Source organism: Solanum lycopersicum, chromosome 1, assembly GCF_036512215.1.
Source record: "Solanum lycopersicum chromosome 1, SLM_r2.1".
Taxonomy (NCBI): Eukaryota; Viridiplantae; Streptophyta; class Magnoliopsida; order Solanales; family Solanaceae; genus Solanum; species Solanum lycopersicum.
Window position 1 is genome coordinate 33164689 of NC_090800.1, and position 17966 is coordinate 33182654.

Genomic DNA, 17966 nt, shown 5'->3' on the forward strand with positions numbered 1-17966 from the left:
TGAATTATTCATTCATTTGACGTTCTTCATTTCTATGATAATGACTTATAATGAAATTAATGTTTGAATATTGGTATATTTTTCAAGAACCTATTTTCCTTATTTTATTGTATTAATATTTGTAAAAAAATTATTTGAAGTTCAATGCAATTATTATTTATCATTGTGCGAAGCGGGGGTAAATTACCTACATATATAATTAAAACAGAGTCCCCATAAACTCCAAAGGTCTAACAAAAACATTAATTAACTCTTGCAGAGGAATAACTCGTAGAACCTAAAAATCAGTGTATCAAAACGGGAGAGATACATGACATCCTGACTGAACTTACTCACCCTTGAATCTTGTCAAGCTCAATAGTCGCCTAGTTGAAGTCGATCAATAGCTGACTGAAGATGAGTTGTACTCAACAAAATTAAGAGCAAGCACAGTATCAGTACATAACCACCGTGTACTGGTAGGATCACACTTCTATCCCGTTAGGTGTACCATAAGCAATGCAATAAAACATTATAAACATGCAAAATACCGAACATATAAAAAATTTATTATCACATGCTCAAAAAATATTCATTTATAAAGGTCATCGGTTCTATCATAAGAGATAAACAAAAACTATTAGCATAATGAAATGCGGTACCCGATCCAATTTTAATATCAGAAAATCATTCTTTCAACTTCCGATAATCAATATTTAAACTTCACAAGTCTTGTTTATAAATAAATTACATGAATCTATTTCCTTCTGTGTTTTCCGTATATCTTCCGAGAAATCAAGACACTTTTATAGAGTTCAACATATTTTCGTTAAAGATATTTTTTTTTTTAAAAAAGCATGTAATTGTATGTCTTCTTATTAGTTTTGCCTTTTTTTAGGTCTTTACTTCATGTGTTAATGAGGGCCGAGAAATGAAAGAATCAGTAGTATTGACTTGAAATATTTTTTTCATTATACTAATGTTTTAAATGTTGCATTAAATATATACCTAATTTAGCAATATACAAATCGATATCCTTGTATGTTGTGTTGAAATCATAGAGCATATGAAAGTTTTATTTTTTATATTCTTATTGAACTTTCCTTTTTTTAGAAAATAATTGTCTACTTATTTTATTTTTTCTCTCCTTAAAATTAGTATAAAAAAAACAAAAAACGATAGTTGATTATTTGAAAAGAATATATTTTTTAATAAATTGGTGTATTTCATGTAAACTATTTACACAGCATATCAGATATACAATTGGCATAATTATATCAATGTGATTTCAAGATTAGGAAGCACTACAATAATTTTATATCGTGAAATATTGAGAAGAAAAGAAAATTACCTACAATGTTGTGTCGTACTAGTACATCACACATCTCATATCAAAACGAGGCCACTTATGTAACGATTCAGAAAAAATTATATAAATAAGAATAAATAGGTATTTAAGGGCATAATTGTCCTTTCAAATTTTAAATGAATAAATAAATAAATAAATCAAAAACAGATTTGTATTTATTTATTTTAAATGTTATTTGACTAATTCTTTAATTAGTCTCCTAATCCTAATAGTTTTCTCTTTTTTCACGCTTCTTAACTCTCTCTCTCACGTTCTCCATCTTTCTCATGTTATTTTTGTCAAATACCAATAGTTCTTCATGCTTGAAGAACTCACATAAAATTTTAAGAAAAACAAAGCAATCAAAAAAAATATATTAAGGCTAAGAGAGGTTCGTCGAGTGAGGTGTACGTTGAAGTGAATTGGGAGTGGTTTGGAGGAGTTTTCCGGGCAGCAACATCAAAGTTTGAAAATCGATTAAAGGTATGGGTTCTCTTCTCTCTTGGTCCCTTTCCCAAGAGACCCCTTAAGGTTCAGAATATTCATTTCGAAAACTAGGATTGTTCCCCGTTGCATGTCTCTTTCACTAGCTCCCATTGAATCATAGGTTGGTTATGTGTGCTGGTAGAGAACTAGGGATAAAATGTGTTTCATGATGCTTATGTGCTTATATGTATATTTGGAATTATGTGATTTATGTTGATGTTTCCGAAAATGTAACTACGTGTGTATGTGTCTATTATCGTGACTATTATTCATGGTTTAGGACTTGAAATGACATGATAGTTCTTTATATTTCATGTACACATATTGATATAAATGTGATGTTCATATGAGTTGAAACGTGACTAATTTGAGGAATAATGTCTCGGCTAAACGATCATTCAACATTTAACAAATAGTAGAGAATTGTATTTATTGCCATCTGTTTAATAAATTTCAAAGGAGATTAATTATGGTAGGACCACAAGGCTAGTCTGCTGTTTTAGTCGGCTTATCCGATTTACTGATTTAGACATTTTAAACATGGAGTTTCTCTGCTTCTTCCTTTTTGGTCTAATGTAACGTGTGAAACTACATGCTTTGAAGTCATTATATTTAATTATTAAAATATCATATGTAATCAACCTCCTTTGAATTCATAACAAAGGTTAGAAGTAAATACATGAACTTGCTATACAAACAAATAAAATAAGGGCCTTGAAACAGACGGTTGAAGTTGTTCAACTATGCCTTTTTATATAAGAGAATATACTCTAAATATGTGTTGTGTACCAGCCTAAAAAGGTGTAACTTGATGAAAAGATGCTGAAAAAAAAATTGAAAATTTATTTATGTAAATGTGGAGATTTTAATTTAGAAGTCTAATTAAAATAGAAAATTAATTCTTTCATTTAAATATGGAGATTTAATTTAGAATTCTAATTAAAATAAAAGATTAATTCTTTCATGTAAATATTGAGATTTAATTTACAATTCTAATTAAAAATAGAAAATTTATTCCTTCATGTAAATATTGAGATTTAATTTAGAATTCTAATTAAAATAGAAAATTAATTATTTTATGAAAATATTGAGATTTAATTTAAAGTTCTAACGTTATGAATATTAGAAATAAAGTCAATGAAAATAAAAATGATATCCAAATGATTCAAGAGTTAGGTTGACGTGCTCAAACCTCCGTATTGATACATAAGTCATACGTGAGTAAAATATTCAAGAATAATGTCATCTACTTTGATCAAAAATCAAGATCTTTGTATATATACAAGATACATAAGTCATGTAATACATAATCTTAGGAAAGTAAGAATTACTTAACGAACTATAAGTGAAGCCCCATGGCTTGTATGTATAGGCACATAAGGTTAACATACGTTCAAAAATAAGTGAACCTAAGATACACGTAATGGAATGAAGAAATGAACATTTACATAATAAGAGGTGAGTGACTGTGAAAAATAAAGGTGCTAATAATGATGAATGTGGTGACAATCATGATGTGAGGTTAATGTATTTGATGAGAGCAATCTCACATGAGCCTAAGTGAATGTTCCAATACGTACTCACCAATGAGAGTGTAAGATAATGAAGAGATCAGTCTCTATGAACACTCTAATGAAAATATTGAGTTTAGAACACTTAATACTAATGATGAGATGAGAAATCATCTATTGAGCTATGATTTCCTCATACTAGAAGCCAACTTCCATGATGTATGAGTTGAATGTAATGGAACTTTATACCGAGCACTGATAGGCTAGCTATGAGCGGTGATGCCTTCTTTCGGGAGGGCGGAGGTTGACGTAACTCTAATGAGATGAGACTGTCCGGCTTGTCGGGTATGGGTCTTCATACATCTCCTAGTCTTTGAACCTATATTGCCACTATAGGGATCTGGCGGGGTTAAATTCCCATATACGCTAGCATGTTATTGAATCACTTTGGCCAGTGATTCCATCTCTTTTCGGTGTGGGGAAGACACTGGATTTTATGATGCTCACATGATCTATGTAGGTTAAAGTTAAAGTTCCCAATGAATGAATGAGGTCAGCCTCAAATGAATCATATAAAGAAATGAATGATACAAAAGGTGTTAGGATAGGATAATCAAGAGGTGAGCTAGATTCAGGTAATGACATTAGGTTATTCTTGATCATTGCACAGCAATCTCGATGAAAGTCTTAAACTACATCCTAGGTATAGCTGGTGTTTGCACTGGCCTATGAATGAATTGAAATGAAATATGTATGAATGAATGAAGCAGACTCTGTGTTTGCTAAGGAATGCTCCCTATTTGAGGTCCCATATGTTGAGCCCTCATTTTGGAAAGTCCTAAAGTTAAGTCTATGATAATAAGGTCTCATGGTATATGAATGAATAATATGAAAGAGAGTATGTGTTATATGTTATCTTCTATATGAATATGTTATGTGTTGTGTGCCATACGATAATTATAATGATGCATGTCACTCTCATGGCATAACTTTCCCAATCTCAATTTGGCAAGTCCACTGACTTGACTTCCAAAAATCATGTTGTTAGGAAAGAGCTATTCTTTCTCATGCATGTCCCTGGTGTGTGCTTGCATATACCCATACTTAGTACAAGTGTGTACTAATTCCATACAAATATCTACTTTTAGGTACAGGCACAAGTGGACGGTAGAGCTACAGGTTTGTTGTTGCAGCTATCTGGACGTCAGCATTCATCCGGAGTTTGGTATGTCCTCATGCTTTCGAGGATGCTACTGTTTTACATTCTAGTGTAGTTTTAGAGTTGAGCTAGTGGAGTATGTTCCATTAACGTTTCTTTCCTGTTTCTGTTCAGACTTTGTATTGGTGCTATTTTGACCGATATACAATAAATATTTAATGAATTATTTCTTTAAGTTGCTTATCTCTTAAATGTTAGATGGTTGATGATGAACGATTACGAAATATAAAGAATGTTTAACAAGTATGATTAAGGAAATCAAAATTTTCAAATTTTCCGCTAAAATTAATCTATGTAAAGTAAGAATGATGTAAGTAGGCTTTTTTGCAACCTCTGAGAGGTCAACGACGTTGGTCTCGTCTGGGGTCTAGATTCCGATCGTGAAAACTTATTTTTTTTGTCCTGTAAGAACTATGACTTTTGCAGCACATCGCTCTAGAATATTCTATATAAGACAAGAATCATAATCTTATTTGTATGGTATATCATATTTTGGGAATTTATTATTCCTCATATGGGAGCCTAATTGTTGTTTTGGCTAATGGAAAAATATATTCGATGTTTCCATTGTTTCAAGAATTCAATTTTACTTTTGGATTCCATAAGGACTGATTCCCAACTTTTCATTATTATTATCACGTCTTTTATGAATGTACACCCCATGATTTGCGGAAGTGAATTATTCATTTGATCTTATGACATTACGACTACGCCTTACCAATTTTACAAAGTTAATTTTTCGTTCGCCTTCTCTTCTTTTCTTTTAATTTATATACTTATTGTGATCATCATATAACTAGTTTAATTATAAGTTTTATGACATAATAAAGGAAAAAATAGTATGCATATTTATTCTCACAAATTATGATCTTGAATTTAGTGTTTATTGGCGCTTCAAGACAAGACTGAAAATGTCAATGAAGGAGTGAGTAGGGAATTCATTTTTGCACATATGAATCATCTCATGTATCAGTCAACAGAAAGATCTATAAGTGACTACATACAAAACTAAAAAGGGTGTACTTCTCATTATCTATTAAAAGTTATTCATGTATGTTCTTGGTGGTACAAAAGAGGCTTGAATATGTCCTTCCGCTTTAACCCCATCCATTTATTGAGCACCAATATAGGGGTGTAAGTTCATAATAACTCAAGTCTCGATAAACCATGTATCCATCATGGGTATTAATGAGTCATATTTTTAGATTATCACATAATTTAAGCTAGTGTATTCAATAAGTTAAGTAGTTTTGTGCGACGGTAAGGTATAGGAAAGTGCTAGCAGCATTGACAAGACGATATATCACGACTTAGGCTAATAGTTGGTGTTGTTGGTTAGAGAAACTCCCACAAAAACAATGATATTTCATATTTAACAAAAGTAAGTTTGTTATTGTATTTATTTAATAAACTATGTGTTTTAACACTTTTACAATTTTTTATATATTGCATATGTCTCATTTCTTTATATTTAGTCTAGTTATTCAGGAGTTGACCAGCGCGAAGGTATGTTTTCTTCTTACTCGTTTTCAAGATTAATTTATTGTTTGTGTTCCAATTCACATACTTTTACGTTCAATATACTGATGTCTGGTGACCTAAATCGTATCATGATGGAGACGGTGGTAACCAATATCAGCATCATGCAGCTCCTCATTGATCAAACTTAGCCATTATAGTTAGTGGTTAGCCTCTTTGTATTCTAGATGATGCATTTATTCGTTTTTCACTCTTTCTTTTTAAAGGATGTTGTGGGGTCTGTCTTAACATCCATCTTAGTGTTATAGAGGCAACATAGACAGATAGGCAGTTAGTGTTGAATCTCTTATCTTTGTATTGAAGACTTTTTGCTATGAGACTTAAGTGCCATTTTGATCAATTTATTTACTTTAAGTTATTGAATTAAACTATTGCATTGATTTAAGACTTTTGCTGAGTTAAGCAAGCCAGACAAAGAGCCAGCTAGAGGACAACTGTAATGACCCGTGAGGTTATTTTTGGAAAATTTAAATTATTCGTATAATTTGAGTTAATTTATTTATGAGTAATTGTAGAAAAAAAATTCATAGATAGTTAGTGGGCTAAAGTGATCAGTTATTTAAGATTTTATACTATTAGGGTCATGTCTATATATAAAAAAATAAAATAAGTTAGTGGTTTTGATCAGTTTAATAAATAATTAATTTAGAAAAGAAGGAGAGGCGAAAACCTTACCTGAACACAACAAGAGAGGAGAAGAACGAGCAGAAGAACTCGTTGCGGCTGGAAAAAAAACACAAGGAAAAACCTTGCGTGAATCAAGTAAGTGTTAAAATCTCATATGTATAAATTTATTAGGGTGGTATTGTTTGAAACATTAAGAAAAGGACAAAGGGGGTTGTCATTATTATTGTTGAGTATTGTACGGTAAGAGAAAGGGAATTGAGTTGGGGGATAGCCGATCAAGTGGGTCATATATAATTGAATATAGTTTTTTTTATATTGTTTAATGTGTGGTTTAATTGGACAATTGATAAAATAATCTAAGTAAGGAAACGAGTTACCCCCTCTATTGGCAGTAATGGTATGGCATACTTGGTATAACTATAATATTATATATATGTGAAGTGTTGGCGTTTTTATTTTATAGGATTTCCACCACTGGTTTCATGACCAGTAGTTTCTATATTTAGAAATTGTTATTTTATTATCTCATTATGATCAAAAATTTGATATATCAATATAGGTGATTAAATATTGGGTTTATTATAGTATACTATTAAAGTTATAATGTTTGGGAGAAATTATGATATAACCCTAGACTTGAAATTTGAGGAGATACAAAGAGTTGGCATGTGAATTGGTATCAATAATTACAAATTTGATTATAAAGTTTGGGTGTATTTTTGAGTAAAGGTTAAATACATAAAAGTGTGAGTGTTGTTAGTTCTGAAAACCTTATTGTGAATATATACTTTAATAGATTCTATTGGTTCAGAAGCTCAATGGAAAGGGAAGGCTCAAGTCCAAGAGTAATTATTCGATTGGCTAAGGCAAGTGGATTTCTGAACTCTTGTTAAGCGTACGAAATTCGTGTATTTCCTTGTGTGATGTTGAGATTGATTTGGAGGCTTGTTGCTTATTTGTTAGTGTTGTATTTCTTGTTGCAAATTGTGCTTTGTTATCAAATAGTTATCTCCTCCTTTTCATTTGAGCATATCATTTGCATTGTATCTGAGACATGGTTGCGGTAAGAGGATGTACTATTTTTGAGGGTCGTATCGTGCTCCACGATGGATATTATATTTCGAGAGACGGATCGCGCGCCGCGAAGGTTACTATTATCGAGGGTCCTGTCATGTGCCACGACAGATGCATGGACAGATATGTCCCCCATGGGTCCCGGACTGAGAGACAGCGGGTGTGTATCGTTAAGAAAGACATGCATCATTATACTTGACATTGCATCTCATGACATTGCACATTTTATTGTTAATGAACTTGAACACATGTTTTGCTGATCTTGTGATTGTTTCTCTGTGAAGCTTGTGACTGTGGAATATTGAGTTGTTATTGAGAATGTGTAAACTGATAGAGTATGATTATTGAGTTATGTGTTTGATAAACTGTAAACTGTTAGGCTGTAGCGTGGAGGTTTAGATAGGGTGTAAGAAGTACCCGTATTTTGTTCACTTAACTTGTGTTTAGAGGTTTGCTTGTTGGGTACCGCGTGGTTTGGTACTCACCCCTTGCTTCTACAAACTTTTGTAGGTTACGAGCCTGGATCTTCTTGATACCTGTCATTCTTTTCGTTTTCGAGGCATCTTGTGGAGGGTTGTGAGGTAGCTGCTTGTCATCCCAGCGAACTTTCCTACTCCAGTTTATGATTTTATTTTTACTTGAAAGACAACTTCATTTTTGACTCCTATTTTATTTCAATTCTAATATTTACATTAGAGGCTTGTGCACGTGACAACCTGGTTTTGGGAATTGAATTTATATGACTTGGTTTCATAATAGAAATTGTTGTTGAATTGTCATTACTTTCGCACTTTGTTAGATATTTTGTTTTAGGCTTACTTGTCTTGGTGGGATAAGACGAGTGCCATCACACCTATTTTTGGGTCATGACAAAATGGTATCAAAGCCCCAGGTTCATAGGTTTCACGTGTATACAAGCCGAGTCTTCGTAGAGTCTCAAGGATCAGTACGGAGATGTCTGTACTCATCTCTGAGAGGCTATAAAGATTACTAGGAAACTTCCTTTTGTTCATTCTTTCTCATCGTGCGTAATTACCTTCGTTAGTACTGAGTTGTTGTATACTCTTTTGACAGATAACGAGGACTAGAGCTAATGTTACTGGTGGTAGAGGGGAGGCACTTCCCGAGGCAGTTGTTGAGGCCCCAGCTAGGGGTAGGGGTAGATCTCGAGCTAGAGGTCGTGCTAGCAGTACGACAGTAGCAAGAGGTCGTGGACGTGGAGCATCACCAGTGAGAGGTCGTGCTAGAGAGGTCTCTACAGAAACTCAGATTGATGGTAGGGAGGACCAGGTTCCTTCAGATCCTGTAGTCACACCTTTGCTTCAAGATACACTATTGAGGGTGTTAAGTGTGCTAGAGGGATTTTCTCAGGGTGGTGGTGCGACTACCACACCACTTGACTCTCGTACTAGAGAGGGGGCTCAGACCCTAGAGCAACAACAAGCTCCAATTGTTCAGGATGCGGTGGGGCAACTACCAGTAGATCCCGTGGTTCAGAATGATGTTGCACCAGCAGTTGGGGGTCAAGTTGCATCGATGGTTGTTCTGACAGAGGATGAGCAGCATAGGTATGAGAGATTTTGAAAGATGGACCCACCTCTGTTTCAGGGTGAGAAGAGTGAGGATGCTCATGAGTTTCTAACTACCTGCCGAGAGTTACTAGAGGTGGTTGGATTAGCTGAGTCACATGGGGTTCGATATGCTACACTCCAACTTCGTGGACCAGCGAGAGACTGGTGGAGGACTTATTCGGGATGTTTGCTAGTTGGATCTTCTCCAGTGACTTGGGAGAAGTTTACTAGTGCATTCCAAGATCGTTTTATCCCATGGAGCGTGAGAGAGGAGAGCCGCTTGAGGTTTGAGAGTCTGAGACAGGATGGTTTATCGGTTAGAGAGTATGAGGCGCGGTTTTGCCAGTTGTCTAGGCATGAGTTGGCCATTATTCCAAATGAGACAGAGAGGATCCGCATATTTGTGAGGGGATTGACTTTCTCTATCAGGTCAGCTGTGTTTCGGACATTTAGGGAGGGGACTTCTTTCCAGTCCATTGTGAGCGCCGCCAGAGAGGCGGAATTGATGGAGAGAGAGGAGTTTGGGGACCCTAAAAGAGCTCGTATATCATGTCAGTTTCAGGGTGCCTCATCGGAGGTAGGGGATCACAGAGAGTAAGTGGTTCTTTTCAGCAGCGGGGACCTATTCATGTATCTATGCCGACATTTGAGGCTGGCCAGACATCTAGGGGTTGTTATGAACCGGTTCAGGGCTCGTATAGTTCACAGCAACGACCTACAGGGCGAGGCAATTATAGTGGGTTTTCAGGGTCCACACAGCAGTTCGCAGGTCAGAGATTTTGTTTCATTTGTGGAGATCCCGATCATCTAATGCGGCAGTGTACTTCTCAAAGGGGTCGTGGTGGTCCTCGACCTAATTCTTCATTCCAGACTAGACCACCAGCTCCACAGGGTAGAGGTCGTGGCAGGGTTCAGTCAGGTAGAGGTGACAGATTTTCTAACAGTGGTGTTGCAGCTCAGCAGAGTGGGGGTAAAGGTACCACCCAGGTTGGAGGTGGATGAAGAGCCCACTGCTATGCTTTCCCCGGGAGACCTGAGGCGGAGACCTCCGATGCTGTTATTACAGGTATCATCCCAGTATGCCATCGACCTGCGTCTGTGTTGTTTGATCCAGGTTCTACATTCTCTTATGTGTTTACGTATTTTGCTACTAAATTTGATATGATATGTGATAGCATGACTGTACCTATTCGTGTTTCTATACCCGTGGGTAAGCCCTTAGTGGTGGATCGAGTGTATCGATCCTGTCTTGTTTCTTTGGCTGGGTATGACACTTGGGTAGACTTAATCATTCTGGGAATGGTGGACTTTGATGTTATCTTGGGTATGGATTGGCTTTCTCCTTATCATGTTGTCCTTGATTATAATGCTAAGACTGTGACTTTAGCAATGCCTGGTGTTTCGAGGGTTGAGTGGAAGAGTGTTAGTGGCTCTTATCCTAGCAAGGTTATCTCTTTTATTCGTGCTCAGAAAATGGTGGAGAGGGGGTGTTTGTCTTACTTAGCATTTATTCGGGATACTAGTGGAGAGGGAGTGTTAGTGGCTCTTATCCTAGCAAGGTTATCTCTTTTATTCGTGCTCAGAAAATGGTGGAGAGGGGGTGTTTGTCTTACTTAGCGTTTATTCGGGATACTAGTGTTGAACCACCTCCCATGGACTCTGTTCCCGTGGTTCAGGAGTTTCTTGATGTATTTCCTTCTGATCTTCCAGGTGTTCCTCCCGATAGGGATATCAATTTTGCTATTGATTTGGAGCCGGGCACTAAGCCTATTTCTATCCCTCCATACCGTATGGCTCTAGCAGAGTTGAAAGAATTGAAGGATCAGTTGCAGGATTTATTGAGTAAGGGTTTTATTCGCCCTAGTGTGTCACCTTGTGGTGCCCCTGTATTGTTTGTAAAGAAGAAGGATGGGACTATGAGAATAGTAATTGATTATAAACAGTTGAACAAGGTAACAGTTAAGAATAAGTATCCTCTTCCGCGTATTGATGACTTATTTGATCAGTTACAGGGAGCATCATTGTTCTCTAAGATTAATTTGAGGTCTGGGTATCACCAGTTGAAGATTAGGGCATCAGATATCCCTAAGACAACTTTTTGGACTCAGTATGGGCATTACGAATTCCTAGTGATGTCCTTCGGATTGACTAATGCCCCTGCAACATTCATGGAGTTGATGAATGGGGTGTTTCGACCATACCTTGATTCTTTTGTGATTGTTTTCATTGATGACATCTTGGTTTACTCTAAGACTGAGAAGGACCATGTCCGACACCCGAGGATTGTACTTCAGAGGTTGAGAGAAGAGAAGTTGTATGTCAAGTTCTGAAAGTGTGAGTTTTGGCTTACTTCTGTGACATTCTTGGGACACGTGGTGTCCAAGGAGGGTATTAGAGTAGATCCGGCCAAGATTGAGGCAGTTAGGGGCTGGACGCGACCTACTTCACCTACTGAGATTAGGAGTTTTGTGGGATTGGCAGGCTATTATCAACGATTTGTTCAGAGTTTCTCTACTATTGCAGCTCCATTGACTAGATTGACTCGACAGGATGTGAGCTTTCAGTGGTCTGATGAGTGTGAGGAGAGCTTTCAAAAGCTCAAGACTTTGTTGACTTTTGCTCCTGTGTTGACTCTACCTGAGGAAGGTGTAGACTTTACTGTGTATTGTGATGCTTCAGGAGTTGGTTTGGGTGGTGTGTTGATGCAGAAGAGGAAAGTGATTGCTTATGCTTCTAGGCAATTGAAATCCCATGAGAAAAACTACCCTACTCATGATTTGGAGTTGGCGGCTGTGGTATTTGTACTTAAGTTATGGCGTCATTATTTGTATGGGGTGCATTGTGAGATGTTCACTGATCATCGGAGTCTTCAATATATCTTTAGCCAGAGGGATTTGAACTTTAGGCAACGGAGATGGCTTGAGTTGCTGAAGGACTATGATGTGACCATTCTGTATCATCCAGGAAAGGCCAATGTTGTGGCCGATGCTCTGAGTAGGAAGACTCCTAGCATGGGGAGTCTTGCAGCGCTTAGTATTATGGAGAGACCATTGGCTAGAGATGTGCAGATATTAGCTAATAGTCTTGTCCGCTTGTAGATTTCAGAAGAGAGTGATGGGATGATTGCTTTTATTGAGGCTCGGTCTTCTTTAGTCGAGCAAATTCGTGCACACCAATTTGATGATGAAAAATTATGTCTCATTCGAGACAAAGTATTGAGAGGGGAAGCTAAGGAGGTTGTCCTTGATTCTGATGGTGTCTTGCGGATCGGAGGTAGAATTTGTGTGCCCAGGACAGGCGATTTGATTAGATTGATTCTTGAGGAGGCCCATGTACTCGGTATTCCATCCATCCGGGAGCGGCGAAGATGTATCATGATCTAAGTCAGCATTACTGGTGGTGTGGGATGAAGAGAGATATTTCAGACTTTGTTTCCAGGTGTTTGACTTGCCAGCAGGTCAAATGTGAGCACCAGCGGCCCGGGGGTGTATCTCAGAGGATGCCTATTCCTACTTGGAAGTGGGAGTGGATTACTATGGACTTTGTTGTGGGTTTGCCTACCACAACGAGTGGTTATGACTCCATTTGGGTTATTGTTGATAGGCTGACCAAGTCTGCCCACTTTATTCTGGTTCGAGTGAAGTATACGACAGAGAAGTTAGTCGAGCTATATATCAGTCAGATTGTTCGACTACATGGAGTTCCTATTTCTCTCATATCAGATCGAGGTTCACTATTTACTTCTCATTTTGGAAGGCATTACAACATGGTATGGGTACTCAGTTAGATATGAGTATGACATTTCACCCTCAAACAGATGGTCAACCAGAGCGGACCATTCAGGTATTAGAAGATATGCTTCGAGCGTGTGTGATCGATTTTGGTGCAAGATTGGATCAATATTTACCCTTAGCGGAGTTCACCTATAATAACAGTTATTACTCTAGTATCCAAATGGCCCCATTTGAGGCATTGTATGGTAGACGGTGTAGATCTACTATTGGTTGGTTTGATTCGGTGGAGATGGACTCTCTGGATACAGACTTTTTTAGAGATGCTATGGAGCAAGTCCGTATGATTCAGTATAGATTATTGACAGCTCAGAGCCGACAGAAGAGTTATGCAGACCGGAGAGTTAGAGCTTTGGTGTTTATGGAAGGTGATCATGTTGGGCTCCGAGTATCACCCATGAAGGGTGTGATGAGGTTTGGAAAGAAGGCCAAGCTTAGCCCTAGGTTTATTGGACCTTTTGAGATTTTGAGCTGAGTGGGAGAGGTGGCCTATAAGTTAGCGTTGCCACCTAGTTTGTCAGCAGTTCATCCTGTTTTCCATGTCTCTATGCTTCGGAAGTATATTTCGGACGAATCTCATGTGCTTTCACTTGACTCTCTGGAGTTGGGTCCAGACTTGACATTTGAGGAGAAGCCTATAGCTATTTTGGATAGGCAAGTTCGAAAGCTTAAGACCAAAGAAATTGCTTCAGTGAAGGTGCAATGGAAGCACCGATCAGTGGGAGAGGCAACTTGGGAGACTGAGTCTGACATGCGTGCCAGATATCCTCAACTTTTTGAAGCTTCAGGTACTTTATTTTACCTAATGTTCGAGGACGAACATGATTTTTAGTGGTGGATAATGTAATGACCCGTGAGGTTATTTTTAGAAAATTTAAATTATTCGTATAACTTGAGTTAATTTATTTATGAGTAATTGTAGAAAAAAAATTAATAGATAGTTAGTGGGCTAAAGTGATCAGTTATTTAAGATTTTATACTATTAGGGTCATGTATATATATAAAAAAATAAAATAAGTTAGTGGTTTTGATCAGTTTAATAAATAATAAATTTAGAAAAGAAGGAGTGGCGAAAACCTTACCTGAACACAACAAGAGAGGAGAAGAACAAGCAGAAGAACTCGTTGCGGCTGGAAAAAAAAACACAAGGAAAAACCTTGCGTGAATCAAGTAAGTGTTAAAATCTCATATGTATAAATTTATTAGGGTGGTATTGTTTAAAACTTTAAGAAAAGGACAAAGGGGGTTGTCATTATTATTGTTGAGTATTGTATGGTAAGAGAAAGGGAATTGAGTTGGGGGATAGCCGATCAAGTGGGTCATATATAATTGAATATAGTTTTTTTTATATTGTTTAATGTGTGGTTTAATTGGCCAATTGATAAAATAATCTAAGTAAGGAAACGAGTTACCCCCTCTATTGGCAGTAATGGTATGGCATACTTGGTATAACTATAATATTATATATATGTGAAGTGTTGGCGTTTTTATTTTATAGGATTTCCACCACTGGTTTCTATATTTAGAAATTGTTATTTTATTATCTCATTATGATCAAAAAATTGATATATCAATATAGGTGATTAAATATTGGGTGTATTATAGTATACTATTAAAGTTATAATATTTGGGAGAAATTATGATATAACCCTAGACTTGAAATTTGAGGAGATACAAAGAGTTGGCATGTGAATTGGTATCAATAATTACAAATTTGATTATAAAGTTGGGGTGTATTTTTGGGTTAAGGTTAAACACATAAAAGTGTGAGTGTTGTTAGTTCTGAAAATCTTATTGTGAATATATACTTTAATAGATTTCATTGGTTCAGAAGCTCAACGGAAAGGGAAGGCTCAAGTCCAAGAGTAATTATTCGATTGGCTAAGGCAAGTGGATTTCTGAACTCTTGTTAAGCGTACGAATTTCGTGTATTTCCTTGTGTGATGTTGAGAATGATTTGGAGACTTGTTGCTTATTTGTTAGTGTTGTATTTCTTGTTGCAAATTGTGCTTTGTTATCAAATAGTTATCTCCTCCTTTTCATTTGAGCATATCATTTGCATTGTATCTGAGACATGGTTGTGGTAAGAGGATGTACTATTTTCGAGGGTCGTATCGCGCGCCGTGATAGATATTATATTTTGAGGGACGTATCGTGCGCCGTGAAGGTTACTATTATCGAGGGTCGTGTCGTGCGCCGCGACAGATGCATGGACAGATATGTCCCCCCTGGGTCCCAGACTGAGAGACAGCGGGTGTGTATCGTTAATAAAGACATGCATCATTATACTTGACATTGCATCTCATGACATTGCACATTTTATTGTTAATGAACTTGAACACGTGTTTTGCTGATCTTGTGATTGTTTCTCTGTGAAGCTTGTGACTGTGGAATATTGAGTTGTTATTGAGAATGTGTGAACTGATAGAGTGTGATTATTGAGTTATGTGTTTGGTAAACTGTAAACTGTTAGGCTGTAGCATGGAGGTTTAGATAGCGTGTAAGAAGTACCCGTATTTTGTTCACTTAACTTGTGTTTAGAGGTTTGCTTGTTGGGTACCGCGTGGATTGGTACTTACCCCTTGCTTGTACAAACTTTTGTAGGTTACGAGCCTGGATATTCTTGATACCTGTCATTCTTTTCGTTTTCGAGGCATCTTATGGAGGGTTGTGAGGTAGCTGCTTGTCATCTCAGCGAACTTTCCTACTCCAGCTTATGATTTTGTTTTTACTTGAAAGACAACTTCATTTTTGACTCCTATTTTATTTCAATTCTAATATTTACATTAGAGGCTTGTGCACATGACAACCTGGTTTTGGTAATTGAATTAATATGACTTGGTTTCATAATAGAAATTGTTGTTGAATTGTCATTACTTCCGCACTTTGTTAGATATTTGGTTTTAGGCTGACTTGTCTTGGTGGGATAAGACGAGTGCCATCACACCCATTTTTGGGTCGTGACAAAAACAATGGTCACCTTGTATCGGCCAAGTCAAGGGTTTAGGCTGGGTGTGTGACAGTTCTTGAAGTCATTATTATTATTATTGCATTGGTAATTAAAATTCTTGAAATTCGAGTTAAGCTTTGAAATGACATAACTTGTTGCTGAACCTTTTAATATGATAAAATATTTTTCTTGTTATTATGTAAGTTCTCAATTATCTTCAATCATCAATGTAAACTATGGTTTAGATCATACAATAGAAGGTTTTGGATTTCTTATGAAATTAAGGATGTTTTTTGTTTGTTTCATTCTTAATATTTATTATATCACTAGTGGGGCATGTTATTATTAAATTAATTAGCTGTATTTTTGTTGTAAATTGTTTGTGGTGAATTTGAGTTCTGATTTCTTAGAGAAATTTTACAGATTGATTTTATTTGGGTTATTATGATGTAAGTGATAATGGATAATTTTGTTTGACCATTACATGTTGTCATGGTCTATTTTGGAATATGACAAACAGATGACTGCTAGTGGTGAACTTAGCCATGTCATGGATTTTTGTAAGTGGGGCGTTGATTATCTACTCAAAGCTCATCTTGAACCTTATGTTATTTACATGGAGAAGTAATGTAGTTGATTTTTTGATTTGTGATTTTGAAATGTTGAATTCTGTAATAGGTTTTTTGTGTATAGTTGTTTCATTGGTTATTGTAATGTATTCGGTAGTTAATTTTAGATTGATACATTAGTGTGTTTTAGTTATTAAGCATCAAGTAAAATATTAGTTGCAAAAACAATTGATATTTAGTAGTAATTTGTATTAATATAGTAGGATCATAAAGTATATCAAATAGGTATAATACATATCAGCCATTAATATATATGAGAATTGGTCGCCAATCTGAAGTTTTTACTTCTTCCGGCGGTAGTAGAAAATTACATCAATGTGTTGCACAATGAATCTAAAAATTGGAATATAAGAAGTAAAAAAGAAATATGATAATTTGATGTTACAACCTGTATTAAGGTTAGTAAAAAAATACCGAAACAGAAAGAAGATGAAATAGATAGAAATTTTTTTTTAATCTGAGTCCGTAGAAATTATTGCGTCTCCTTAAGAAATTTAATACATCATTGTACCCAAGGTTACAGTTTAATTTCTCCAAAGGTAAGAGGAATAACTTGTTAAAGAACTAGCGGTACCTCAAACTTCAATAACTTTAACTAACGTAAGAACATTAACAAGCCACACACAGACTCAGTCGATTGGAAATTTATTTTATGAGAGAAAATGTATGTAGAGAAGTAAATTTTTTTAGTGTTTAAAAATAAATTACTTCATTTTTATTACAATTTTCATCATCAACGTGTCTGTTCGAACACATCTGTTCAGACCCATTATTTTCAGAAGGTTGTGTCTTGTTGGAAAAATAACAACTTTTCAGAAAGACGTGTCTTTTTGAAAAAATAATGTCTTTTAAAAAATCAGATTATCATTTCCGTCGTACGTGAATCTCAAATAAATTTGGTTGCGCCAAAATTAATTATTTTATATAACTATTATTATGAACTAATTTATAAGAGACAAGAAATCGATTAATAGGATATATTCGTTTAATAAAATTGACTAAATAAATTTTGTCCAAAAAATATATAAATCAAATCATTTGACGAAGCCGAGCAAGAGATGAAGACAACGCGAGGGTGCATCTTCTTCTTAACCCTTTAAGAAGTATAGAGAGTATTTCTTAACATAAGGACAACAATTTCCTTTCTTTTACCCATATTGTAGAAAAGACTTTTCATTTGCACTTTGCAGATGACTTTCATTTTTCCTCCAAATTTGTTCGTTGACTTTTTCTATTTTTATC

General features: G+C 35.9%; 1 protein-coding gene and 1 long non-coding RNA gene across 2 annotated transcripts; both read left to right on the top strand.

Annotated features, from left to right (window-relative positions):
* Nucleotides 1-1574: 1574 nt before the first annotated feature.
* Nucleotides 1575-4718, top strand: LOC138340825 (uncharacterized). Its single transcript, XR_011213671.1, has 2 exons — nt 1575-1810; nt 4473-4718. It is a non-coding gene; the product is annotated as an uncharacterized lncRNA (long non-coding RNA).
* A 4652-nt stretch (nt 4719-9370) lies between these two features.
* LOC138341856 (uncharacterized) lies at nt 9371-15014 on the top strand. Its single transcript, XM_069293883.1, has 10 exons — nt 9371-9948; nt 10045-10123; nt 10225-10348; nt 10469-10564; nt 10742-10913; nt 11081-11306; nt 12453-12693; nt 13172-13533; nt 13642-13933; nt 14962-15014. Exons 1-10 carry the CDS (start codon nt 9371-9373, stop codon nt 15012-15014), a joined length of 2223 nt encoding a protein of 740 aa, XP_069149984.1.
* The last annotated feature ends 2952 nt before the right edge of the window (nt 15015-17966 follow it).

Bases quoted from the DNA above. Each gene is read 5' to 3' on its own strand.
- LOC138341856 (XM_069293883.1), top strand. From the start codon at position 9,371: ATGGACCCACCTCTGTTTCAGGGTGAGAAGAGTGAGGATGCTCATGAG. The intron at 9,949-10,044 runs GTAAGTGGTTCT...GAACCGGTTCAG, and splicing joins GAGGTAGGGGATCACAGAGA to GGCTCGTATAGTTCACAGCA. The intron at 11,307-12,452 runs GTAACAGTTAAG...GTCCGCTTGTAG, and splicing joins ATTATAAACAGTTGAACAAG to ATTTCAGAAGAGAGTGATGG.